Raw genomic sequence first — 26,986 nt, forward strand, 5'->3', positions numbered from 1 at the left:
GTATATTCAGGTTTTGCACTCGCCATGGCCTCGGTAACAACTCTGGTCGGTATAATACATGTGGTGTATTGATGATGATGATGATGATATGGATACTTATATAGCACCTAATCCTTGGTCAGAGACCAAGCTCCAAGCACTTTATAAACACAGAGTCATTTGCACAGCAGGCTGCTTACCTGGGTAAAACCGATTGACAGCTGCCTTTGGGCACTCATCATTTGTTTCCTGTGTCATTCAGTCAGGTGTCAGTCATGCACACACACACACACACACAAACACACACACACACACACACACACACACACACATATATTCACACACACACGTAGCAATTTTTGTGTATGTTTGTTGATTCATCCCGCCATGTAGGCAGCCATACTCCATTTTTGAAGGTGTGCATGCTGGGTATGTTCTTGTTTCCATTATCCACCAAACGCTGACATGGATTAAAGGGTCTTTTAACGTACATGTTTGATCTTCAGCGTGCGTATACAAACCAAGGGAGTTAAGGCACATGACAAGCAGGTCTGCACATACATGGATCTGGGAGATCGGAAAAATCTCCACCATTTATCCACCAGGTTGCAATGGGGATTGAACTCAGGAAACTCGGGGTGAGAATCCAGCACTGTAACCATTTGACCACTGCATCCGTATGTGATGTATTCAGGTATTGCTCTCGGCATGATCCTGGTAACAACTCCGGTTGACATACCATGTGATGTATGTAGGTATTGCTCTCGCCTCAGGGCCAGTAGCAACTCAGGTTGATGTAACAAATGTAATGCATTCAGGCTTTGCTCTCACTCGGGTTGATTAATTAGACACATGCTTTCATGTTTTGCTCACACCATGGTCTGGATATGAATGCAGGTTGATATAACTTGTGCACTGTATTCAGGTTCTGCTCTTGCCATTACACAACTCAGGTTGATATAACACAGGTGATGTATTTCAGGTTCTGCTTTCGCTTCGGCAACTCAGGTTGATATAACGCAGGTGATGCATTTCAGGTTCTGCTCTTGCCATGACACAGCTTAGATTTTATAACACATGCGATGTATTTCAGGTTCTGTTCTTGCTATGACACAACTCAGGTTGATATAACACAGGTGATGTATTTCAGGTTCTGCTCTTGCCATGACACAACTCAGATTTTATAACACGTGCGATGTATTTCAGGTTCTGTTCTTGCTATGACACAACTCAGGTTGATATAACACAGGTGATTATTTCAGGTTCTGCTCTCACCATGACACAACTTAGGTTGTTATAACACAGGTGATGTATTTCAGGTTCTGCTCTTGCCGTTACACAACTCAGATTTTATAACACATGCGATCTGTTTCAGGTTCTGTTCTTGCTATGACACAACTCTGGTTGATATAACACAGGTGATGCATTTCAGGTTCTGCGCTCACCATGACACAACTCTGGTTGATATAACACAGGTGATGTATTTCAGGTTCTGCGCTCGCCATGACACAGCTCAGGTTGATATAACACAGGTGATGTATTTCAGGTTCTGCACCTGCCATGGCACAGCTCAGGTTGATATAACACAGGTGATGTATTTCAGGTTCTGCTCTCGCCATGACACAGCTCAGGTTGATATAACACAGGTGATGTATTTCAGGTTCTGCTCTCGCCATGACACAGCTCAGGTTGATATAACACACAGGTGATGTATTTCAGGTTCTGCTCTCGCCATGACACAACTCAGGTTGATATAACACAGGTGATGTATTTCAGGTTCTGCTCTCGCCACGACACAGCTCAGGTTGATATAACACAGGTGATGTATTTCAGGTTCTGCTCTCGCCACGGCCCAGATAACCAGCAGTCGGCCAGCAGTCCCCCTGCAGAGCTGCTGGCCGTCTCACAGGCCATGATGCCCCGCATCTTCATGAGGCTGCTCTTCTACCTCCGGGACACCTCCGACCCAGGTACCAGGCGTCCTGTCCTGACCGGGTCACAGCTCCCACTGGTTTCCCATGTATAAAAATGATAATGATAGACAGTACTTATGTGGTGCGAACACCCCATATAATGGGCTCTCAGCGCCTTGACATGAAATAAACGCATATACAATTGTGCATAATAACATACCTCTGCACATGAAAAAACAACATACACATGTGTATCTGCACACCAAGACAGCCCTACAAATTGCAGGTATGAACAATCACACATATACACACACACAAATGTGACAAAAATACCCTACGCACACATGCTAGTGCACACACACACACATGCCTGCACACACACACAAACATCCACCCACAGACACACACACACACACACTACATAATGACTTCAGAAGAGGGCAGAGTGGGGTGGGTAGGAGGGGGAAGGATGCAGACAATTAGCTATGCTTCATCACACCCAGAGGCCTGTTTGAACAGAAGGGTTTTCAAGTTTGTTTTGAAAGAGGACAGCATTGGTAAAAAGTGATGGAGATCCAGAGGAAGAGAATTCCAGACAGAATGGAGAACTGAATGCAAAAATATGAATACTTTTGATGGGTGCAATAGCTGAATGGTTAAAGCGTTGGACTTTCAGTCAGATGGTTCCAGCTTCGAATCATGGTGACGGCGCCTGGAGGGTAAAGGGTGGAGATTTTTACGATCTCCCAGGTCAACATATGTGCAGACCTGCTAGTTCCTGAACCCCATTTGTGAGTATATGCAAGCAGAAGATCAAAACCTGCTAGTGCCTGAACCCCATTTGTGAGTACACGCAAGCAGAAGATCAAATACGCACGTTAAAGATCCTGAAATCCATGTCAGCGTTCGGTGGGTTATGGAAACAAGAACATACCCAGCATGCACACCCCTGAAAGTGGAGTATGGCTGCCTACATGGCGGGTTAAAAATGGTCATGCACGTAAAAGCCCACTCATGTATATACGAGTGAACGTAGGAGTTGCAGCCCACAAAGGCAGAAGAAGTAGAAGAAGAATACTTTTTTTTTTCTTTTTTCTGGCATGTCCCCACAGTACTTGTCTGATCTTGTTCAGCTTTATGTTCTATCCTGTTCGATGTGGTCGTCTGCTGACTGGCGTGTTTTGTGCCACACCTTGTGAAAAAGAAATCACAAGGACAGGGGACAGCGTGCCTTTTCATACCATGGTCCTGTCGCCTGGAATACACTTCCCTTCCACCATTTGTCATTCAGAAACAAACTGTCAGTTCAGATCTGGCATCAAAACATATTCTGTACAAATCTGCTTTCATGGATGACTAGGTTTGACATGGGGCTGGTGTATCTGTACTTGTGTGAGCACTATATCATTAACACATTTCTCTTTGTTATAGTATTTTGTATTGTTAATTTTTGCAAACGTTTCTGCCCATATTGATGTCACTTGTTAGTGCTCTAGGCCCCTATGCTAAGGAGGTAGAGTGTATTATAAGCACCCATCTTTATTCGTCAGTCAAACATGAAGCACACAAGAACACACGCATGCGCGCACTCACACACACACACACACACACACACAAACACAAACAAACAAACACAAGATGCGTGTCCATAGAATACAGGTATGGAATTAAAGAGATTTTTTTAATCTGAAATTTCTGTTCCACGTCTTTCTGTGCTCTTGTTAATTTCTAATTTCCTCTGTTCAGATTCGACCTCCTACTCCATGAACCTGGCGGAGGCAGAGCAGTACATCGCCTTCCTGCAGTCCCTCAGTGACATGGGGGCCGCCATGCGCCGCATCATGACACTGGCTTTGGTGGACACTGGTCAGTACCAGGCTCTGCAGAAAGGTGAGAAGATGCTCACAGATGCCAGTTGTTAACGATTTCGCTGTATTGTGTTACATTTGATCGCAGTTTGTTCCGACGTTGCGCCAACATCAAAATTGTTCCAACAAGTTCATTTTCGACTTCATAGCATGGTCACGTGCTTTCCTTTTGTAACATTACCCAGACGCTCTTAGACTTATCGATCATGAGGCCAGGGCAGTCACTACTAACCTTGGTCTCACGTGATGATGCTCGGCTAATCGCGTGCGTGTTTACATTGAAACAGCATTGAGTGGACCGGTCTGTTTAATCGTTTGCCTGAGCAAGAGAGAACATGCAAATTTCCTGATTGTACCTGCAAACGCTTGATGGGTTGGTGTCTCTGGACACTTTGTGTTCGTTTCTTGTTCTCAGGACATGTTTTTTTTTGTTGGTCAGACTGCACATTGTGGATTGGTATTATATTGAACTACTTTTCATCAAAACAGATTTCTCTGTATGAAAATTGGGTTGCTCTGTTGTTTTCAAGACATGTTTGTGTTGGTCAGACTGCACATTGTGTGTTGGTAATTTGTTAAATGACTTTATATCACAACAGATTTCTCTGTGTGAAAATAGGGTTGCTCTGTTGTTTTCAAGACGGGTTTGTGTTGGTCAGACTGCACATTGTGCATTGGTATTGTATTGGATTACTTTTTATCAGAACAGATTTCTTTGTATGAAACTTCAGCTGCTGTCCTCCGGGAAGAGTGCATCACCACAATACAGCACCACCCTATTTTTTCTCTCTTTTTTTTTTCTGAAAGTGTATTGGTTATATCATCAAAGATTTCTTCCGCCAGATGTGGCTAATTTGTTACCGTGTGTTCTTTTACATGCACAAAGTGCATGCTGCACACAAGGCTTCAGTTTATCATCTCATTTGTAAGACTTCTTGAGTGGATGGGGGAGTAAAAATTCTGGTCCATGTATGGGACTCAGAGTGAAGAGTTTCTGTCTTATGACTAAAATTTCTCAAGGGTACAGATGCGGTCTGGACTTTGTGGCAAAGAGAACCACTCCCTACTTGGAAGTGGAAAGCTAGGCTTGGTTGTATTGCTGTGCCTGTTCTGGTAGAATGGTAGGATGAAACAAAACCAGGCTGTCTGCATTTAGAGTTGGGCTGTTCACATGAATGATTGTGTTTTGGGTGTTTTCCTGAAGCGATTTCACACAAATACGGAAGGTGTATAAAGGGGAAGATGTGCAATTGTGATTTTAGACATGAATATTGATATTTACTTGTTATTTCTGTATTATAAGATAGCCCATCATTACAATTACAGCAGTGCTTCTGTTCTGTTTGTGAAGAATCTGTCTTTGTTGTTTTGCAGGCGAAGGAATGTATCATGAAAAATCTATCCTGAACTTCAGGGGTGCCTTCACAAGATTGGAAGAATCGGACACCGATTTTTCTTCTGATAGTATGTTGTTTTTACTTGATTATGTATTTTGTTTTATATCACTGTATGTCACTGGTCATCATGAATTATGCTAGAAGATAATTAGACTTAGTTGCAGATAATTTTCCTTTCAAAAGTTTGAAAAGAGAGAGACAGTATTAATCATTATGTGTTATGCCAAGTGCACTCTTTTGTTTCGTTTTTTTGAGGGTTGATCCAAATGTCTTGTCAGTTAGGCTGCTTTTTCTTAACTGCAGCCATAATCTGTTTTTGGGGTGTGTGCATGCCGGATATGTTCTTGTTTCCATAACCCACCAAACTCTGACATGGATTACAGGATCTTTAACATGTGTATTTGATCTTCTGTGTGTGTATACACACACGCTTTAACCACTCAGCTGTTGCACCCATCATGAAATAAATGACTTGTGGTGTTTGTCATGACACAGTCGAATGGATGTGGTATGATCTTTGGATGAGGAAGGTGGCTGCCATGTGGATGCCTCATCTTTTGACAGAGGAGCAGAAAAGCAACAACAGAGGATTCGGAGATCTAAGTGATTGCTTTAAATGTTTGAACCAGAGGGTGATGATGTGACATGATAACAGGTAGTGAAATGTGGATTGCCCTCAGTGGCATCCCAAACATTCTAATCAAATGTAGGTGGGTGCTCATGACGAAAGACCAGTTGTACCAAAGACCTGGTTTTCAAATCCGGAAGAGACTTTTCTCCCTTTTCTTCAACTACCTAGACTCTGTAGCTGTTGAGAAAATTCTACTGAAAAGTGTGCTCTTACTGCCAGATATTATGTAGAAAGTGTTTTGCTCAAAGTTTCGTATCCACTTTGGAACAGTGTTTGAATATGGGTAGCAGGAAAACATTACTTCAGCATGACAGTGCAGCAGGCTTGACAGCTGAATAGTTAAAGCATTGGTTTTTCAGTCTGAGGGTCCTTTATTTTGAATCCTGATCACAGTAGGTTAAGAGTTGAGATTCTTGCATTTGTATGTGGTGTGTGTGTGTGTGTGTGATGGGGAGTGGGGTGAAGAGAGCATGTACAAAGTGCCCTTGCTTTCTGTGACTTCTAGGGGTGGGGTTGCTGCTGACTGATTTCGTTTTAATTAAATAACCACTGTGCATATCATATTTTGAATGAATGATATGGATACTTACATAGTACCTATCCTCAGTTGGAGACCAGGCTCTAAGCGCTTTATAAACTCGAGGGGTCAATTGCACAACAGGCTGCCTACCTGGGTAGAGCCGACTGATGGCTGCCATTGTGCGCTCATCATTAGTTTCCTGTGTCATTCAATCAGAATGTTCCAATGTACCTTTTATTTACCTGTGTGCAAGGTGAATCAGTAGCATAGGCAGCATTGGCTTGAAGTTGTGTGCCTTGTGGGTGGAGAGAGTTGCCGCTCTTTACTATTTGGTAATCAATCATTCAGATTTCAAGCACGCACACACATACACATTTGAAGCTAGTAAAGAGTCTTGGGTGTTGAATGATGTTGGTCTACCTTGCAGGTGAGTTTCATGCCCTGCCCGGGTTCCACAGCTATGACCAGTACAGCAGCATGCTGGAGGAGCTGGTGTTCTGGCTGTGTAAGTGTGAGTACCCCCAGACCATGGTCACCCTGCTGCTGGGCCTGCTGCCTGACGACATCTACAAGGTGGGTGGGTGTTCGCACTGTGTGATAGTCAGTCGTGTTCGACTGTGACCATCAGAAAAGCAGAGGAGGTAGCCTGGTGTCCCGACTATGTGGGCTAAGTCTGCACTGTATGATAGTCATTGATGTTCAACTGTGACCATCAAAACAGGAGAGGAAGTAACTGCTGTCCCAACTGTCTGGGCTAAATCTGGACTGTATGCTAGTCAGTCGTGTTCGACTGTGACCATCAGAACGGCAGAGGAGGTAGCTGCTGTCCGGACTATGTCGGCTAAGTCTGCACTGTGTGATAGTCAGTTGTGTTTGACTATGATTATAATAATAATTATTATTATTGTTATTATTACTACTTTTTATTTCTTTTTTTTATAAAATCATTATTTATTTATTTATTTATGTACGCTTATAGTTGACTTCATCAAGTTTTTGCGCTTTATACATATTATTATTAATAGTAGTTTTTTTGTTTTGCTTTTTTTGTTGTTTTTTTTAATGTATTTATCTATTATTTACTCACCCTTTTTTTTTTTTTTTTTTTTGCAAGTCCTGACAAAGCACATTGGGTTACGCTGCTGGTCAGGCATCTGCTTGGCATATGTGGTGTAGCGTATATGGATTTGTCCAAATGCAGTAACGCCTGCTTGAGCTACTGAAAAACTGAAACTGACTATGACCATCAGAACAGCAGAGGAGGCAAATGCTGTCCTTATGGTCTTGGCTAGGATTTGATTATAGTAGAGTGTGTCTTGCCCAAGTTACGTCCCCACTCTCTTGGCCAAGAGGGTGTTAGGACAGTCGGTGTTGGGATGGTTCCCAAATGCCAGCTAGCCCCCAGAGGCCAGCGAGCCCCCAAAGGCTGCAGCACTAAGAGCCAGTGCAATTTTTCCTCCTAGGTTGAGAGTCATAGCCCTTCACAAAAGACTAAGCTGCAAATGATTTCCCATTGCACTGTAGTCCGGTGAAAGTCCATATATTATGTACTGTTCCGTGTTGACTTTTTTTTTTTTTACTGAAGAGCGGGTGTGGGGATGGGTGGGGGATCAGCATGTCAACTGTTTGAATATCCAGTATCCACTGAGTTTTTGCTCCTTTTTGACTCACTTGTGTAAACAAAGTGAGTCTATGTTTTAACCCGGTGTTCGGTTGTCTGTGTGTGTGTCTGTGTGTCTGTGTGTCCGTGGTAAACTTTAACATTGACATTTTCTCTGCAAATACTTTGTCAGTTGACACCAAATTAGGCATAAAAATAGGAAAAATTCAGTTCTTTCCAGTCATCTTGTTTAAAACAATATTGCACCTCTGGGATGGGCACCAAAAAATAAAAAATGAAGCCTAATTATGTGCAAACTGCATTTATTGTTATATTTATATTTTTTGTATTCTCTAAACTTGGCACATTGATCTGATATTCTGACCCAACAACAAGAGCAGTCATTATTATCATTTTTTGTTCAAACAGGAACTTCTTTTGCTAAGCATGGAAGTTTTATTTATTTTGCAAACGTTTTGGTGCAGATAGTAAAAAAGGGAATTTACTCTGTAATTAATGCTAGGGGACTTAATTTGCTTTATCTTTCTCATCTTAAACATTACATTTTGAAATTATACTCAATACATAAAAAGCTTGGATTTTTTTTTTTTTTAAAGTGTATCACAAGTGAGTCTTGAAGACCTTGCCTCTCTTGTTTTTGTTTGTTTCATCATGTGGCTGTTTGAATATCCACTGAGTTTTTGCTCCTTTTTTTGTTTGTTTCATCATGTGGCTGTTTGAATATCCACTGAGTTTTTGCTCCTTTTTTTGTTTGTTTCAGCATGTGGCTGTTTGAATATCCACTGAGTTTTTGCTCCTTTTTTTGTTTGTTTAAGCATGTCGCTGTTTGAATATCCACTGAGTTTTTGCTCCTTTTTTTGTTTGTTTCAGCATGTCACTGTTTTAGTATCCGCTTTGTTTTTGCTCCTTTTAATTTTTATTTTTTTTCAGATTTTTTTTTAAAAAGTCTTTTTTTGTTATGATTGTTTTGCTCTGTTTCTTTTGTATTTGTCTCATGGCAAGAGTTCTTCTGGTGCTGATGCTTTGCTTTCAGAACGAGTTCACTTTGGCCTTTGTGCTGCCACACTACAGCAAGAGTTTTTCTGGTGCTGATGCTTTCAGAACGAGTTCACTGTGGCCTTCGTGCTGCCACACTACAGCAAGAGTTTTTCTGGTGCTGATGCTTTGCTTTCAGAACGAGTTCACTGTGGCCTTCGTGCTGCCACACTACAGCAAGAGTTTTTCTGGTGCTGATGCTTTGCTTTCAGAATGAGTTCACTGTGGCCTTCGTGCTGCCACACTACAGCAAGAGTTTTTCTGGTGCTGATGCTTTGCTTTCAGAACGAGTTCACTGTGGCCTTCGTGCTGCCACACTACAGCAAGAGTTTTTCTGGTGCTGATGCTTTCAGAACGAGTTCACTGTGGCGTTTGTGTGGCACTATGGCAAGAGTGTGCTGATACTTTGCTTTTAGACCAAGTTCACCGTGGCCTTTGTGCTGCCACACCACTGCAGTAATAGTTTTTCTGGTGCTTGATGCTTTCAGAACAGGTTCACGGTGGCATTTGTGCTGGCACTTACAGCAAGAGTGTTCTGGTGCTTGACACTTTCAGAACTATTTCACTGTGGTGTTTGTGCTGCCACACCACTGCAGCAATAGTTTTTCTGGTGCTTGATGCTTTCAGAACAGGTTCACTGTGGCGTTTGTGCTGGCAGTAACAGCAAGAGTTATCCGGTGCTTGATGCTTTCAGAACCAGTTCAGCGTGGCGTTTGTGCGGCACTTAAAGCAAGAATGTTTTGGTGCTTGACGCTTTCAGAACTAGTTCTCTGTGGCGTTCGTGCTGCCACACAACAGCAAGATTTTTTCTGGTTCTAATGCTTTCAGAACGCGTTCACCGTGGCGTTTGTGCTGCCGCACGTAAGGCAAGAGTGTTCTGGTGCTTGATGCTTTCAGAACGAGTTAAGGGTGGCCTTTGTGCTGCCATACTATGGCAAGAGTTTTTCTGGTGCTGATGTTATGCTTTCTGAACAAGTTCACTGTGGCTTTGGTGCTACAGCATTTAAAGCAAGTATTCTGGTGCTTGATGCTTTCAGAACCAGTTCACCATGGCCCTTGTGCTGCCACACTACAGCAAGAGTTTTTCTGGTGCTGATGTTTTCAGAATGAGTTGACCATGGCGTTTGTGCTGCTGCACGTAAACCAAGAGTATTCTGGTGCTTGATGCTTTCAGAACGAGTTCACCATGGCCTTCATGCTGCCACACTACAGCAAGAGTTTTTTCTGGTGCTGATGCCTTCAGAATGAGTTCACCCTGGCCTTTGTGCTGCCACACCACTACAGCAAGAGTTTTTTCTGGTGCTTGATGCTTTCAGAACAGGTTCACCGTGACCTTTGTGCTGGCATTTACAGCAGTAGTTTTTCTGGTGCTTGATGCTTTCAGAACGAGTTCACGGTGGCCTTTGTGCGGCACTACAGCAAGAGCGTGCTGGTGCTGACGGAGGCCTCTGACCGATCGACAGTGGCCAACCGCGTGGTGCACATCAGCGTGCAGCTGTTCAGCAACGAGAGCCTGGCCACGCGCATGGTGCAGGAGAACCGGCTGCTGCACACCGTGGTGCAGAGCCTCAAGGCCATGCTGGCGCCCATCCTCGTGCCCTCCACCATCCAGGGTCAGTGATCGCTTGCTTACATACATACTTACGTACTTGCTACCTGACTGACGCACTGATATACTTACTTACTTGCTGATGTACTTACTTACTTACTGATATACTTACGTACTTACTTACATACTTACTTGCTTGCCTGTTTACTTATGTACTTATGTATGTACTTAGGTACTTAGATACATACGTACATACTTCCGTACTTCCAGACTTACTTGAGTGCTTACTTACTGGCGTACGTACTTACTTACTTATGTACTTACTTGCATACTTACTTGCTTATGTATTAATTTACTTACTTACTGACATATCAACATACTTACTGACGTACTCACATATGTACTTATTTACTTACGTATGTGTGATAGTCAGTTGAGTCTGTCTATGACCATCAGAACAGCAGAGGAGGTAGCTGCTGTCCCGACAGTCTGGGCTAGGATTTGATTATAGTGGGGAGTGTCTTGCCCAAGTTACATCCCCACTTGGCCAAGAGGGTTTCAGGACAGTTGGCGCTGGAGGTGGTTCCCAAAGGCCAGCTAGCCTCCCCCAAGGCTGCAGCACTAAGAGCCAGTGCAGTTTTTTCCTCCTAGTTTGAGAGTCATAGTCCTTCACGAAAGACCAAGCTGTGAATGACTTCTGAATGTCATGAAGAAATTATTGATGATACATCTCTCATTTTGCTGTTGACCGAAATTTCATCATCATGATCATCATTGTTGCTGTCCAGGGGGTCTGCTGATCATCACATCATAGTTCAGTTCAGTTCAGTTCAAAATACTTTATTGTCTGCTTCAACCAAAACAGAAAATTCTCTTTCGGCTCACTCAAAATGCCTGCCCGCAAATATCAAAATGAAAAACGAATGAGTAACTGACACACCCTTGCCTGATCACCACACACATATCAGGTATCATGTAAAAAGAAAAACATTCAGGTAAGATACTATTATGTTTTAAGATAGAGTGAAACAACTGTGTTTGTGTGTGTGCGCACATGTGCGTGTGGGCATGTGTGTGCCTGCATGTGTGCGAGTGTGTGTGCGTGTGTGCGAGTGTGTGTACATTTCAGTCATGAAAAAAGGAAAATATTCAGTAAGATATTTATAACACTTTTAGAGACAAATGCTCATCAACAAATATCAAATCGAAAAATGAATGAGCAGCTGGCGCGCCCTTCCTTGGTCGCAATGCACATATAAATTATCATGTAAGAAGAAAACATTCAGGTAAGAAAAAATTGCCACTGTGATTATCATTATCATCAGCATCATCATCATCATCACCATCGTTACTGTCCAGGGGGCCTGCTGAAACAGCACAAGGTGGTGGAGTGTGATTATCATCATCATCATCATCATCATCATCGTTACTGTCCAGGGGCCCGCTGAACCAGCACAAGGTGGTGGAGCGTGATTATCATTATCATCATCATCATCATCATCATCATAATCATTACTGTCCAGGGGGCCCACTGAACCAGCACAAGGTGGTGGAGTGTTATCATCATCATCATCATCATCGTTACTGTCCAGGGGGCCTGCTGAACCAGCACAAGGCGGTGGAGTTTTATCATCATCATCATCATTATCATCATCATCATCATCATTATCATCATCATCATCATCGTTACTGTCCAGGGGGCCCGCTGAACCAGCACAAGGCGGTGGAGTTTTATCATTAAAATCATCATCATCATCATCATTATCATCATCATCATCATCATTATCATCATCATCATATTCATTACTGTCCAGGGGGCCTGTTGAACCAGCACAAGACGGTGGAGTGTTATCATCATCATCATCATCATTGTTACTGTCCAGGGGGCCCGCCGAACCAGCACAAGGCAGTGGAGTGTTATCATCATCATTATCATCATCATCATCATCATCGTTACTGTCCAGGGGGCCCGCTGAACCAGCACAAGGCGGTGGAGTGTTGTCATCATCATGATCATCATGATCATGATCATCATCATTACTGTCCAGGGGGCCCGCTGAACCAGCACAAGACGGTGGAGTGTTGTCATCATCATGATCATCATCATCATCCTTACTGTCCAGGGGGCCCGCTGAACCAGCACAAGACGGTGGAGTGTTGTCATTATCATCATCATTATGATCATCATCATCATCCTTACTGTCCAGGGGGCCCGCTGAACCAGCACAAGGCGGTGGAGTGTTGTCATCATCATCATCATCATGATCATCATCATCATCCTTACTGTCCAGGGGGCCCGCTGAAACAGCACAAGACGGTGGAGTGTTGTCATTATCATCATCATCATGATCATCATCATCATCCTTACTGTCCAGGGGGCCCGCTGAACCAGCACAAGGCGGTGGAGTGTTGTCATCATGATCATCATCATCATCCTTACTGTCCAGGGGGCCCGCTGAACCAGCACAAGACGGTGGAGTGTTGTCATCATCATGATCATCATCATCATCGTTACTGTCCAGGGAGCCCGCTGAACCAGCACAAGGCGGTGGAGTGTTATTATCATCATCATCATCATCATTACTGTCCAGGGGGCCAGCTGAACCAGCACAAGACGGTGGAGTGTTATCATCATCATCATCATCATCATCATTACTGTCCAGGGGGCCCGCTGAACCAGCACAAGACGGTGGAGTGTTATCATCATCATCATCATCATCATTACTGTCCAGGGGGCCCGCTGAACCAGCACAAGACGGTGGAGTGCGAGAAGCCCATCATGAAGGAGCACTGCTACTGGCCGGTGGTCAGCGACCTGATCAACCTGCTGTCCCACCGCTCCGTGTCCCACACCTTCCTGCAGGACCACGCCCTCCGAGACTTCTGGCTGGCGCTGCTCACACACCTGCAAGGTGGGTCCGTCACGGGCTGGCCGGTTGGTTGACTGGTCTTGTCGTCTCACAGTCTCTGCGTTTTCTGGGTTGCAGTATCAGTATCAGTATCAGTAGCTCAAGGAGGCGTCACTGCGTTTGGTCAAATCCATATACGCTACACCACATCTGCCAAGCAGATGCCTGACCAGTAGCGTAACCCAACGTGCTTAGTCAGGCCTTGAGGAGTCTAAGTCTGGGTTGCAGACTGACTGACTGATTTTCTAATCTCACACAGTCTCTGTGTTTTGTGGATGGGAAGAAAACAACAGGATTGCACTTGGTTATTATGACGAATACATTGACATATATTTCAGTACCATTTCTACTCATAGATACAGCAGATTTTCTCATTTAAAAAAAAAAAAGGGTATATTTTTCTAAAAATCTTGGTTATCTACCCATGTTTGTGAGTTATCTCATCCTGTCAACATTAAACAGACAATGATTATAGTATTCTACGTTCATTTTCCTTCGGCAAAACATATGATGTTATAAACTTTGAGCTACACGGAGTTTATGTGTTGTCTGAAGATGATCTGAGATGTGCATGGTTGGGCCTTTATTTTACACACATCTGTTCACTAAAGTGATTTCAGAGAGGGGTGGGGTGGGGGTTGTGTATAATGTACATGTGTGCAGAACATGAGTATGAGAACATGCTTGAATTGTATACTTCTTTAAATACAACTTGAAAGAGAAATTAAGAATGGGTGATGGAGTTTGTGGAATGGAAACAAAGGAACAGAATCTTCTTCTTTGTTCGTGGGCTGCAATTCCCACATTCACTCGTATGTACATGAGTGGGCTTTTACGTGTATGACTGTTTTTACCCCGCCATGAAGGCAGCCATACTCCGTCTTCAGGGGTGTGCATGCTGGGTATGTTGTTGTTTCCATAACCCACCGAACGCTGACGAGGGGGGGTTCAGGCACATGCAGGTCTGCACATATATTGACCTGGGAGTTCGGAAAAATCTCCACCCTTACCCACCATTACCGAGATTCAAACCCGAGACCTTCAGGTTGAAAGTCCAACGCTTGAACCACTCGGCTATTGTGCCTGTTGAATGGAAACAAAGTAACAGAATCGAATGGACTAAAAACACACAGTGCTACATGCTGTCCAGGGATGAACCTGAACATGCGAGAGATGATCCATCACGTGGAGTACGAACCCGACACCTACTATGCTGCCTTCTCTGCAGAGTTGGAGATCTCCGCTTCCCCAATGTGGTCCCTCATCAATCACTGTGCAGCTGCGGTGAGCAATGTTGGGAGTGCTGAAAGCTGTTGAGTCCCTGTCATTGTCTGTAAAAAGAGTTATTACCTTTTTTTTTTCCAGTGCCTTTGAATTGGGGACATATTGTTTTTGATAGTTTGAAGATGATGACTGATGATGAGGGTGATGACTTACGAGTGTCCATTTAGGTTTGGGGCTGCTTGACAAGGCTGTACTCTCATAAGATATCTTGGTGTCAAACAGGCTGAGAGATATGGACGTCCAATGTTGGTCGTGAAGTTTGAGCAACCCTCCCAAAGACACATCCATGAAGTGGATGAGCCTCGCTTTTGCGGTCCCAGTTTTCTCATTTAAGCGCAAAGCACACTAAACTCTGGTTAGGAGCTGGCCACAGTCGAAAAACCCCCCACCCTGATGGGGCACGAACTTGCATCCTCCTAGTCATCAGTCTGCGATGTTAACCACTTTGTCACAGTGGCTGGTTGATGTTAACAGTTTCTTCTTCTTCTTCTTCGTTCGTGGGCTGCAACTCCCACGTTCACTCGTATGAAAACGAGTAGGCTTTTACGTGTATGACAGTTTTTACCCCACCATGTAGGCAGCCATACTCCATTTTTGGGGGATGTTACCAGTTTGATTTCTTTTGAAACAGGCAGGGTCCTGGTTTGGTATGAGACTTTGTGGAGTTTCTGATTCAATCTGTAGTCTGTGTATGTTAATTATCATTAACCGTTTCTCATGTCCTTCCTTATCTGTAAATATGACACTGCTTATTTCTGAAGACTGTTGCATTGACAAGATGTTGTTCATTTCATCCACCGTGTTTCTGTTTTATGTAAATGATTTTCAGTTTCTTTTTTTGTGAATGATAAAGTAATCTTGTAAAACTCTTCTTGTCTTGACCATTTGAAATACATTTCTCAGTAGAAAAAAAGTTCAACTGAAGATAAATTTTGCAGTGCTAGAATTTAAGAGGGTGGGAAGCTACTAAAATGCATCAAAATACTGAGGCAAAATAAGTCAAAGACAGCAGGCAGCAGGAAAAAAAAAGGATTATCACACAATAATGAGAAGTTCTTCCGTGCCTGTAGCCTGCAACCCCCATGTTCACTATTATGTATGAGTGGGCTTTTATACATGCATGACCATTTTTGTCCAACCATGTTGGCAGCCATGCTCTGTTTTTGGAGGTGTGCATGTTCTTATTTCTTTTACCCACTGAATACTGACACGGACTATGGGATCTTTAACACGTGCCTTTGATTTTCTGCATGCATATTTACACATGAAGGGGGTTTGGGCACTGCCAGATCAGCTGCCTTATTGATTGGCACACAGAGCTAAGCGTTTCCGTTTCAAGATGTTAAAAGTGTGTGGATTGATCCATATGCAACTTGACATCTGCTTCGAAAAATAAATTTTAAAAAAAAAGAGCAGATGCCTGAACTAAACATAAACCCACTTGCTGGTCCAGACTCTTAACAGCCTGCCCCAGATATGTATAAAACATTTTAAAATATCAACTTAAAAGTGAAATGAAACAAATAAACAAAATAGATAGAGCCAGAAGATGGGGTATAGTCTCAAGTTTAAACACTTAGTTGATACCGCCATAATTTGGGACATGTATAGACCAAGTTTTATTAACTCCGCCCCTCCCCCCACCCCCCACCCCCCCAAAAAAATAATTCTAAACTGTGATATATGTAATTTTTTTTTTCCACAGGAAAGCAAGAGCTATGTGACTGACATGATCAAGGCAACACTGAACGCTCTGGACATCTGGTTTTTGGCCATCGATTTCTCACCAGGATCCACCGTGAGTTGATGTTTTTTGTTCTGTCTTTGTCATCACTCCATTAGCACTGGAAGCAGCTTGTGAAATGGAAGCAGTGGAATGTGTGTGTGGTGTGTGTGTGTGTGTGTGTGTGTGTGTGTGTGTGTGTGTTTGTCTGTGCAGGTGTTTCTGATAAACTGTTAGATTAATTTTAGTGCAGCTAAGACTGATCAGTATAGGTCCCCTAGTTTTTCATGGTCATCGGAGCAGTGAATTCATGTCTGTGGTGTCTAGGTCTCGGCATAGAAAGACGGGGCCCAGTCCTCTCCTTCTGCCCATTTAGCCTTCCCCCGGCCGACCAAAGTCAGGTACCCATTCGACGGGCGCAGTAGCCAAGTGGTTAAAGCGATGGATTTTCAATCTGAGGGTCCCGGGTTCGAATCACGGTGACGGCACCTGGTGGGCTTCTACGTGTATGACCATTTTTAACCCCGCCACGTAGGCAGCCATACTCCATTTTCGGGGGTGTGCATGCTGGGTATGTTCTTGTTTCTATAACCCACCGAAGGCTGACATGGAATTCAGGATCTTTAACGTGCATATTTGATCTTCTGCTTGCATATACACATGAAGGAAGTTCAGGCACTAGCAGGTCTGCACATATGTTGACCTGGGAGATTGAAGAAAAATCTTCAACCATTTACCCACCAGGTGCTGTCACCGAGGTATCAAACCCGGGACCCTCAGATTGAAAGGCCAACGCTTTAACCAGTTGACTGTTGTGCTTGTCAACAGTTCTTTTAAAAAACAAGGTCTTATTTGCTCAGCCCCACAACAGCCAGCTGACCTTTCACCTCCCGCTGCACCGCTACCTGGCGGCCTTCCTGATGCTAGGGGTGCAGTCCCATGGCGTCAGTCTGGAGTCCATCCTCCCGTCTGTCGACAAGCTCTGCGAGATCGTCATGCACCCTCTGCAAATACAGGTAACGCAGTGAGTGGCCTTGTGTGTGTGTGTGCGTGTGTGCTGTGTTAAGTAAACCTCTCAGCAGCTTATATAATCAAGAAAATTGGTGGGCGCTCTCAGTGTGTCGACGTGCTCTCTCACTCCTGTGGAGAGCAGCCCGAATTTTCACACAGAGAAATCTCTTGTGACAGAAAAAAGAGTAATGCAATACAATGCATTGCACTGCAGTGCAATGCAGTACAATACGTAAAAACATTTTCTGATGCAGTGCTGGAACTGCATGATATCAGGCACAGTCATTCTACAGCTTGCTCCTTGAAGATCCTGTTTTTTGTCCCACATGGACATGGGTTTGTTTTGTTTTTTAGTTCGTGAAGGAAATCAGTATTTTTAACATGATTTAAATTTTACACCCGACTGAAACAGACGTGGGTGAATTTGTCTTTTTCACGTTGTTTTAATTGAGATTTATATATTATTTTGTCGACTCTTTCGCTGGTTTTAAGAATGGATGGGTATTCAGCCCTAAAATGACCCCTTTGGGCTTGGCTGTGCTATGTGCAAATGATATGATTTATGTGGTCTTTCTCATGAGTGCACAGGGATGTACCTACAAATATTGTTTTTCAACTCTTCTACACCTGGTATAAAGGAGAGGGTCATAGTTGCATCTTGGCAGTTATATTGGAATTTTAAAAAAAATTATTTATTTATTATATGTTAGTATTTGTAATATTTTCTTTTGAAGAGGACTGGAGAAAATCATACACACCAGACGTTCTTAATGTTGAATGTTCATGTTTTACTGTATGATCTTGGTACTGATATGTTAAGTAGGTTTTAAATGATTAGATTTATTGTGATGGTTATTGTGTGATGCCCTTCCTTTCTCACACTGCTAGTAATTTGAATATGTCATAAATCATATTTCATGGTGCTTTTTTGGTGTCAAATTTATCTGGGAAAAATGGTTCATTAGACATAATTTTTGTCTAAGGCAAAATTTGTCCAAATGTTGGGGTTAGTATAGAGAAGAATTTTTCCCCACCAGGTGTGCATGCCGCAGATCTACGGAGGGATGTGGGTGCGAAACGGCATTCAGATCAAAGGCCAGGCCATGACCTATGTCCAGTGCCACTTCTGTTACTCCATGTCAGATCTGGACATCTATTTGCTGCAGGTATCATGATATGATAGAAGTGGTACTCCTACTACTGATAAAAATAGTCATGATGATGAAAATGTTTATACAGCAGTGAATCTTGTGCAGAGACAAATCAGAGCACTCACACACCAGACACTCTGTGCACACATGACTGTAGTTCAGAAGAACGAAAGCTAACACTTAGAAATACATGCACTCTGTGCACGCATGACTGCAGTTCAGAAGAACGAAAGCTAACACTTAGAAATACATGCACATAGAAAGCCAGAGAAACTTCAGACCGGGAAGAGGGAAGGGAGGGAGGAGCACGTTTGGAAAGACCTGGGATTTTAGGCCACACTTGAAAGAGCAAAGCGCAAGGGTTCGACGAAGGAAGACAGGGGGCTCATTCCAAGTGCAAGATTTCGAGAAAGAGTTGCAGCCGACTGTGGAATGTTTGAATGTGGGAATGCAGAAACAGAGTGGATCTGAAGCTGATTGTAGAGAGAGATATGGTATATATTGAGAGCGAGAGATTGGGTACAGTGAGATGGTATACAGGTGAAAGCAGTTGTTTGTCTCTTTGACACGTCTGGTTGCTCTGATTAGAAAGTTTGGTTTAAACTTGTTTTTGATGGAAATGGTCAGCATGTTGTATTTCATCATGACTTAGTAGTAGTAGGTAAGTGACTGATCGTTTTACCTGTTTCATGAAAAACACATGGTTCATTATGTGAGATGGATTTAGCATTCGGATCTGTTCTAAGACCAAGGAAAACAAAACCCACCCAGCTAGACAAATGAGAAACAAAGCAGACAGGTGATACCAACCAATCAACAAATAAACTCTGAGTGAGTGGTTTTATTTTTTGTTTTTTTTTAGAAAAATCATATCTTCAGGATAAGATGCAGGAAGTGTTCACGTCTTTTAAACACCATCCATACATGAATATGTACACACATGCGCATTATGCTCACACACATACACACAGATGCACACCACACAGATGCACGCGCACGCGCATACACACACACACACGCACACACATATGCATGCACGCACCCATGCACACACACACACAAACACACACACACACACACACATAAACACACGCACACACATGCTGACACAACCCACATCACCACCACCACCACTATCACCACACTTTTTTTTTCTTTTTTTTTTTTTTTTTTCAGCATCTCCAAACCTGAAACAGTTTTGGGCAGGCTTGGTATCTTGATTGATTTTCAGTAATTCTTTTGTAGTTATCAAGTGATCGTGATACCTGCTAGCAAGTGGCAGTTTTTGTGTTGGTTGCTCAAACCAGACTGTGGAGGTCAACAGATGACGTATGTGCCTGGTTCATGTGTTGCAGGTGTGTGCTGCTGCCATGCAGCCAGATGTGTTCCTGGAAGTGGTGTTGGACAGGTCAGAGAAATTCTTCTTCTCCATGTTCAGCGTTTACACCTAGAGATTAGCTTTTCGAGACAAAATGAGTGGGGGTTTTGGGGGGTTTTGTTGTTGTTGGTTTTTTTAAGTGTTTTCCCCAGGCCTGTGCAGCTGGTCTTGTGGATAAGTGGGTATCCACCCTGTGTGTGTGAGTAGTCACTAAGATTTCCCCATTGAGAGATTAACAAAGTGATCTTATATTGCATTGCATTGCACTGTGTTGTATTGCATTGCACTGTGTTGCATTGCATTGCATCACACGGTGTTGTTTTGCATTGCACGGTGTTGTATTGCATTGCATTGCACAGTGTTGTATTGCACTGTGTTGTATTGCATTGATTTTATTGTATTGTGTTTTACTGTACTATATTGTAAATGTATTGCATTCTATTGTATAGTCTCATTGCTCAGACTTATGAGGTGGTTTGAAGAGAGAGCGTCTCAGATATTATGGTAGTTTCTGGTTGATGGGTGTATGTATTAAATGTTTGGTTAAGTGGGTGCTTTTTTTTTATGGTCACTTTGCTGTCTGTCACTAGCCATAGCTGTTTTCCCTTCTTTAGTCTGCAGTGACTGACTTGATTGGGTTTGATACTTTGATTTTGATATGTATGCTTATATAGTGCCTTTCCTCGGATGGACACCAAGCTCTAAGCACTTTACAAAGTCGGGGTCATTTGCACAACAAGCTGCCCTACTTGGGCAGGGGCGACTGACGGCAGCCATTGGGCGCTCATCATTCGTTTTCCTGTGTCGTTCAGTCAGATTTCAGGAACTTACATAAATGCACCCAGACAGACATGTAACATTTTATGTGTGTGACAGACTTCGTATTTTGCTCGGGGCGGGAAACAGATCTCTGTCGCAGTCTGCAACTAGTGGGTTATGGTAAATAGGTTAACTCACTCGGGACGGAAAAGTTTTCTCCCTTGCTTTTCCCCACAGACGGCCCATTTGTAAGGGTTTGAAAAAACAAAAACAAAAAATACAAAATACAGAGTAAGAAAATGAAACTTTCAGAACTGGTTTATTACATGTTAGGCTATTACATATTTAAAAAAAATCAGATTTCTCATCTTATTTTTACAGTTTTGCCATTATGTAGAAAATAATGCCAATTTTTCACCACGAATCACCATACCCATGCTCGCTTTCTGCACTTAATTCACTTTCTTCTTCATCATCATCCACCTCTTTTATGTCCGACCCTTCAGTTTGTAGCATTTTAAGTACTTCGGCAACACTAAAGCATTGCTGTTACTGCCTTGTTCGCTCCACAACATTTTGAGAAGAACCCGCTTCAGACGCCACTTTGCTAACAGGCTGGCACACAAGCAGGTGACCGGTCAGTGACTTTGTCAGCATGTGTACAAGACAGGCCACACATGACAGGCTGGCCAGTCATACCATTCGGTTGTGGAGTGACCCAGAATAGCGCACTCTGCTTGGCTGATCACAAAATCCCGTGTACAGCGCGTAATGGATGTTTATTTTTGGAAAATGCTATTCTGTTCGGTTGTCCGAATCCGAATACATTTTATGTAGGAATGCTCACGCATTCCATCGTCCAGAGAGAGTTAACCCCTTGGCTGCTGCCAGGGAGTGTGCATGTCAGTGAAGAGCTGTTGCCTTCCTGACCGGGATACGGTTGAGGTTACTGGTCAAGGTGTCAGCAGTCACCATTCTTTCTTTGGGCCACTTCCTCTTGGGGTTGCTGTTTTTTTGTTTTTTTGTTGTTTTTTTTGTTCAGCAAAATTAATTACGCCACTCAAAACTATATGACTAGTTCTGGCGTTTGAAATTCATGCTACACTTGAGAGTTCCTTTATACCATGGTTCAGCATCCAACAGGTTCATTTAACATAATTGATTACACACACACACACACACACACACACGCATATGCACACACGCACGCACTCACACACACACACACACACACACACACATTTTCACCAATCCACAGTCCAAGCATCAGTGACAGGGTTTGATGGCGTTGTTTGTGGTGGTGGGCTGCAGGTTCCAGATCAAGAAGTGGCTGCTGTTCAAGCAAGACCACAAGGCGGCGGAGGCAGAGACTGGGGACAGCACAGACTTCATCATGCTGGATGGCTGCCTCAGCTTTCTCTGTGCCTTGATCGGCCTGCGGACCTACATGGGTCAGTGGTGTTGATGTTTGTGGGTGATTGTGTGTGTGTGTTTGTGGGTGATTGTGTGTGTGTGTGTGTGTTTGTGGGTGAGTGTGTGTGTGTGTGTGGGTGATTGTGTGTGTGTTTGTGGGTGATTGTGTGAGTGTGTGTTTGTGGGTGGGTGTGTTTGTGTGTGTGTGTCTGTGTGAGAGAGAATGTGTGTGTGGGAGGGGGGGTGTGGGGGGGGGGGGGGGGCTGAGTGTTTGTGTGTGGGTGATTGTGTGGGTGTGTTTGTGGATGGGTGTGTTTGTGTGTGTGTGTCTGTGTGAGAGAATGTGTGGGTGGGGTTTGGGGGGATGAGTGTTTGTGTGTGGGTGTTTGTGTGTGTGTGTTTGTGGCTTGGAGTCCGAGTGTTCCTACCAAATTCAAAACGTTCCTACCAAATTGCCTGATTGTTCCTTCAAACATATGAGAGGGGGTTGGCATCTCTGTAACAGGTTTTTGTTTTGCTTTATTTTGGTTTTTGACTCACTTGTGTAAACAAAGTGAGTCTGTTTTAACCCAGTGTTCGGTTTTCTGTGTGCATGTGTGTGTGTCCATGATAAACTTTGACATTGCCATTTTTGCTGGAAATACTTTTATCTGCCAATACCAATATTGGCTTAAACATAGTGTGAAAAAAAATCTTCACAGTCATACCAATAATAGATTGTAAGTCTCCCGAATTGAGCCGTATTTCCAAATTATTAACGGTTTATTTTGTTGAGTGGGATCCGAAAATTTTAAAAACCGCTTTCCACTGAGTTTGGCCAGTGAGAAGGAAGGTTGTTTTCGAAGACGACATGACCTCGTGTTTCTTGTTCACACTTAAAAGGAAAGAAACGCAAATTCTGGACAGAACACTAACTACACCATCGACGTGTTTACTGCCATTGTTGACTGGGTCAGATGCCATGGCTGACACGCACTGTTCACGTGAACCAGTCACCCGCGAAAAATAACTCTTCTGCTCACGAGCACAGCATCACACTCTGCATTTATTGGTCGCAGTGGTGAGTGGGAAGGTCAGTTAAGGTATTCTTAGCTCATAACGTCATTATGCAAGTTAGGTGCCACTCCAAAAATCCAAAACTGTCTAATCCCCGTTCGGGGCCCTTTGTCTGAAACAGTTGTAAACAGTAGGGCCTTGATCAGGGCCCTTCGTCCGCAGGGAGTTAAAACGGCAGAAGAAGAAGATTCGGCCCCACCTTCCGATGGCTTATGATAGGCACAGTGAGCATGATTCCATTGACCTGATAACCTTTAAAAAGGCTACAGGGCCTTTAACCTTGGCCTTGACCTTTAACTAGTAGCAGTAGGAGTGACACGTGAGCCTGTTTTGCCCTGGATGCCCGACAGGAGTGGGGGAGGAAGAGCTGGTGCGCATAGAGATGGCCTCTCTGCTGTGCATGAACGACCGGCAGCACAGCCAGCTGTCGGAGCTGATGCCGGAGCGGTCAGGCATGAGCGGCATGAGTAAAGAGCTCTTTGAGCCCACGCTCAGAAAGGTGAGTGTAACATATCCTCGTGGTGGTGGTGGTGTGTGAGTGGGTTTTTTTTGTGTGGATATGGGAGTGTGTGTGTGATGTGTGCATGTGTGTGTGTGTGTGTTGTGTTGTGTGTGTGTGTGTGTGTGTGTGTCAGAAAGATGAGTGTCACAGTGGTGTGTAAGTGGGGGTTTGTGGAAACAATCATGTGTGTTTGTGTGTGTGTGTTGTTCATTGATTTATTGTCTGTTCACTAGGAGTGATATTAGAAGGAAAGAAAGGAGGTAAAATGTGGGGGGAGCAGAGGGGGGGGGGGGCTATGGGGAAAGTTGGAGGTGGAAGATGGGAGGTGGTATAATGAGCTGAATATGGAAAATATGGCCTGGATGTATATGGCTGAGATAGAGAGAGAGAGAGAGTGTGTGTGAAAGGTAAGCATCTGGCTAGTGTGTGTATAGGCTGTATGGAAATGAAGAGTAGTGTGCATATGTGTCTGTGCATGTGTGAGTGTGTGTGGCTTGTGTATGCGTGAGACTGAGAGAGAGAGAGAGAGAGAGAGCTTCATTCAGCATATTGCAAATAAACTGACAAAAAACAAGGTCTCATAAATGAGATCAATCAAGCATCACTCTGATCATCTTAATTAAAACAGGTATGTGATTCTTCAGACTATAGTCTGAAATCAGACTGAAGGAAGATTTGGAAAGTAGCAGACATGATACAGTATAGTTTTCATGTCATTGTGGAGCCGAGGTAATGTTGTGAACTTTAGACTGAAACAGAAATCCTCTGGTCTCATCTCTGGTGGATGAAGATGATGCTGGCAAAAAATTCACCGCTGTACTTACAGACTTGCTGTACTTAAAGACATGTTGCGGTGTGTCTGTGAACAGTTGGCTGACTACAAGGCTCCAAGCTTTGAAGCTGGATCAGGACTCAACCAGGGATGCTACACTCCCAAAGGTTTGTCGTAAAGACACATTGTATTATGCTTTAGTGTTGTATTTGTATTTATTTATTCGTTTATTTAGTTAGTCAGTTATTCTTTTTTTTATAATTCAAGAATATAAGAAAAAAATAACTCATTGATTCAGAGAGAAATTGCATCAGGTTTTGACAAAACAAGCGTAGACATGAAACATTGAACCTGACATTTAAAAAGCAGCAATAAAGATATAAGACATTCATATAAAAGCATTGCACATATATATATATATATAGAGATAGAGATATATGAGATAACCAAATATATACATTTACTGAAAGACACTAACGTTAGCATTATTTATTTATTTATTTATTTATTAAACTGTCCCGTCCTACGTTACCATTGAAGTGTAACAAGGAACTGAGAGCTGTTAAAATTGACTCTGTTTCCATCTACAGTACAGGCTCAGTTCAGGCTGAGGACTTTGTTCCTGAGCTGTACACGTTTGCAGAAGTTTGGTGTGAAAGAGCTTTGATTTGTTTCGGCGCATGCTTTAGTGCTGTATTAATATGTGTATTCTTCTTCTTCCTCTTCTTCATTCGTTGGCTGCAACTTCCCACATTCACTTGTATGGATACAAGTGGGCTTGTGAGTGTATGACCGTTTTTACCCCACCATGTAGACAGCCATATTTCATTTTCGGGGGTGTGCATGTTGGGTATGTTCTTGTTTCCATAATCCACCGAACGCTAATATGGCTTACAGGATCTTTAATGTGTGTATTTGATCTTCTGCTTGCGTATACACAAGAAGGGGGTTCAGGCACAAGCAGGTCTGCACATATGTTGACCTGGGAGATGGGGAAAAATGTCCACTTTTTACCCACCAGGCGTCGTAACTGAAATTCGATCCCAGGACCCTGAGATTTAAATTTCAACTCTTTAATCACTCGGCTGTTGTGCCTGTCAATATGTGTATGATTACTGCATGTTAAAAAAAGAAAAGAAAAAAGAAATTATTAATTTGACTCCTTTCCATTGACCCTACAGGCTCTGTGTGGGCGGAGGACTTCGACCCTGTCATGGTGGCACAGCGGGCCATATACAAGAAGGACTTCCAGGCTGCCATGGACAGATACACTGCACAGTGAGTTTGAACCCCTGGATAAACCACAGCATTCTTTTGGGGGAGCATGTCCTTTCGCATTCGGGCTGAACACTACTGGGCTGCTCTTGTTGCCGCCATTGCAGGGAGGTTGGGAAAGCGAGTGGGGGAGGGAGGCTGGGGGGGTTGGGAGGAAATGTGTTCCAAACACTTTGTTTGCTTCGCAGAATGAGACAGACAAAAAGTTAAGGTTCTTAGTGCTTGGTTTTATATATGTGCTACATGGAAATATGAACTGTTGTGTTGCTTGGATGCTTGGAACAACTGGACTGTCCAAAAATGTGTTTTGGGTCATCTGTATTGGATGAATAACTAGGATACTGCATGCTTTCTACATATGTGTGAATAGAAATTGGAGATGATGTGTGCTTGAATAATTTGTGTTGGATTAAAATATGCATGTTTGTGTGGGATGAAAATATGATTAACAGTATAAATTGATTGATGGCGCTTTTCATACTTTGATTTCTTTCAAAATTCCAAAGTAACCATCTTGAAAAAGGAAAAAGTTGAATTTTGAAAGTAAGAAATCAAAATGTTTTAATTTTTTTATTTAATAAAGACTAGTCATATAATACTAACACATGTCTGACTGTGTCAGAAAAATGTTTTCATTTTAAGCTGATGTCTGTGTCCTGTTCCTGTGTGTAGGACAGAGATGCTGGAGCCAATTTCTTCTTCAGCTGCTGCGTTCGTGGGCTGCAGCTCCCACGTTCACTTGTATGTACACGAGTGGGCTTTTACATGCATGAGCATTTTTGCCCTGCCATGTAGGCAGCCATACATGTGAATTTGATTGAGTGGATTGGGTTCTGCGGTTTTTGCAGTGTCCGGTCCACCGGTGCCTTCAAAGGGAAGAACACGCCCTGGCCGCCGTACAAGATTCCAGGCAAGATCCACGTGGCGTATTCCAAGCTGTACGGAATCCTGAACTGTTCCACGATGCATGCCTTCCTCTACACCGTTCTCTTCAAGGTGGGTCGGAACAGAAGTGTAGCACTTGTAAAAGATCCCTCAGCAATTGGAGGATTGGTTGTCTCAGGCAAAATGTGGCTGACAGAGGAGAAAGAAAAGTGATTACACAAGGTTGTGAAGCATGCAGGCAGCTCATGATTAATTACATGGAGTGAGGTGCCGATGGAGCATGAATTTAGCAGGTGTAAAAGAACTCATGGCAAGAAAAGGGTTGTCCCTGGCAAATTTCTGAAGAGAAATCCAC

At 43.2% G+C, this 26,986-nt stretch overlaps 1 protein-coding gene across 1 annotated transcript in view; it reads left to right on the forward strand.

The window, feature by feature from the left end:
- LOC143299445 (E3 ubiquitin-protein ligase ubr3-like) overlaps window positions 1-26,986 on the forward strand; it is an 86,216-nt gene that overhangs the window by 9,513 nt on the left and 49,717 nt on the right. The window contains exons 4-19 of the mRNA XM_076612650.1: window positions 1,813-1,949; window positions 3,639-3,782; window positions 5,135-5,224; window positions 6,736-6,881; window positions 10,349-10,577; window positions 13,246-13,425; window positions 14,573-14,706; window positions 16,412-16,504; window positions 17,290-17,445; window positions 18,478-18,606; window positions 19,947-19,999; window positions 22,040-22,179; window positions 23,548-23,696; window positions 24,569-24,638; window positions 25,653-25,749; window positions 26,595-26,742. Of these exons, the coding sequence (XP_076468765.1) occupies window positions 1,813-1,949; window positions 3,639-3,782; window positions 5,135-5,224; window positions 6,736-6,881; window positions 10,349-10,577; window positions 13,246-13,425; window positions 14,573-14,706; window positions 16,412-16,504; window positions 17,290-17,445; window positions 18,478-18,606; window positions 19,947-19,999; window positions 22,040-22,179; window positions 23,548-23,696; window positions 24,569-24,638; window positions 25,653-25,749; window positions 26,595-26,742 (2,095 nt within the window). The remainder of the gene's footprint in view (window positions 1-1,812; window positions 1,950-3,638; window positions 3,783-5,134; window positions 5,225-6,735; window positions 6,882-10,348; window positions 10,578-13,245; window positions 13,426-14,572; window positions 14,707-16,411; window positions 16,505-17,289; window positions 17,446-18,477; window positions 18,607-19,946; window positions 20,000-22,039; window positions 22,180-23,547; window positions 23,697-24,568; window positions 24,639-25,652; window positions 25,750-26,594; window positions 26,743-26,986) is intronic.

Source organism: Babylonia areolata, chromosome 2 (assembly GCF_041734735.1).
Source record: "Babylonia areolata isolate BAREFJ2019XMU chromosome 2, ASM4173473v1, whole genome shotgun sequence".
Lineage (NCBI taxonomy): Eukaryota > Metazoa > Mollusca > Gastropoda > Neogastropoda > Buccinidae > Babylonia > Babylonia areolata.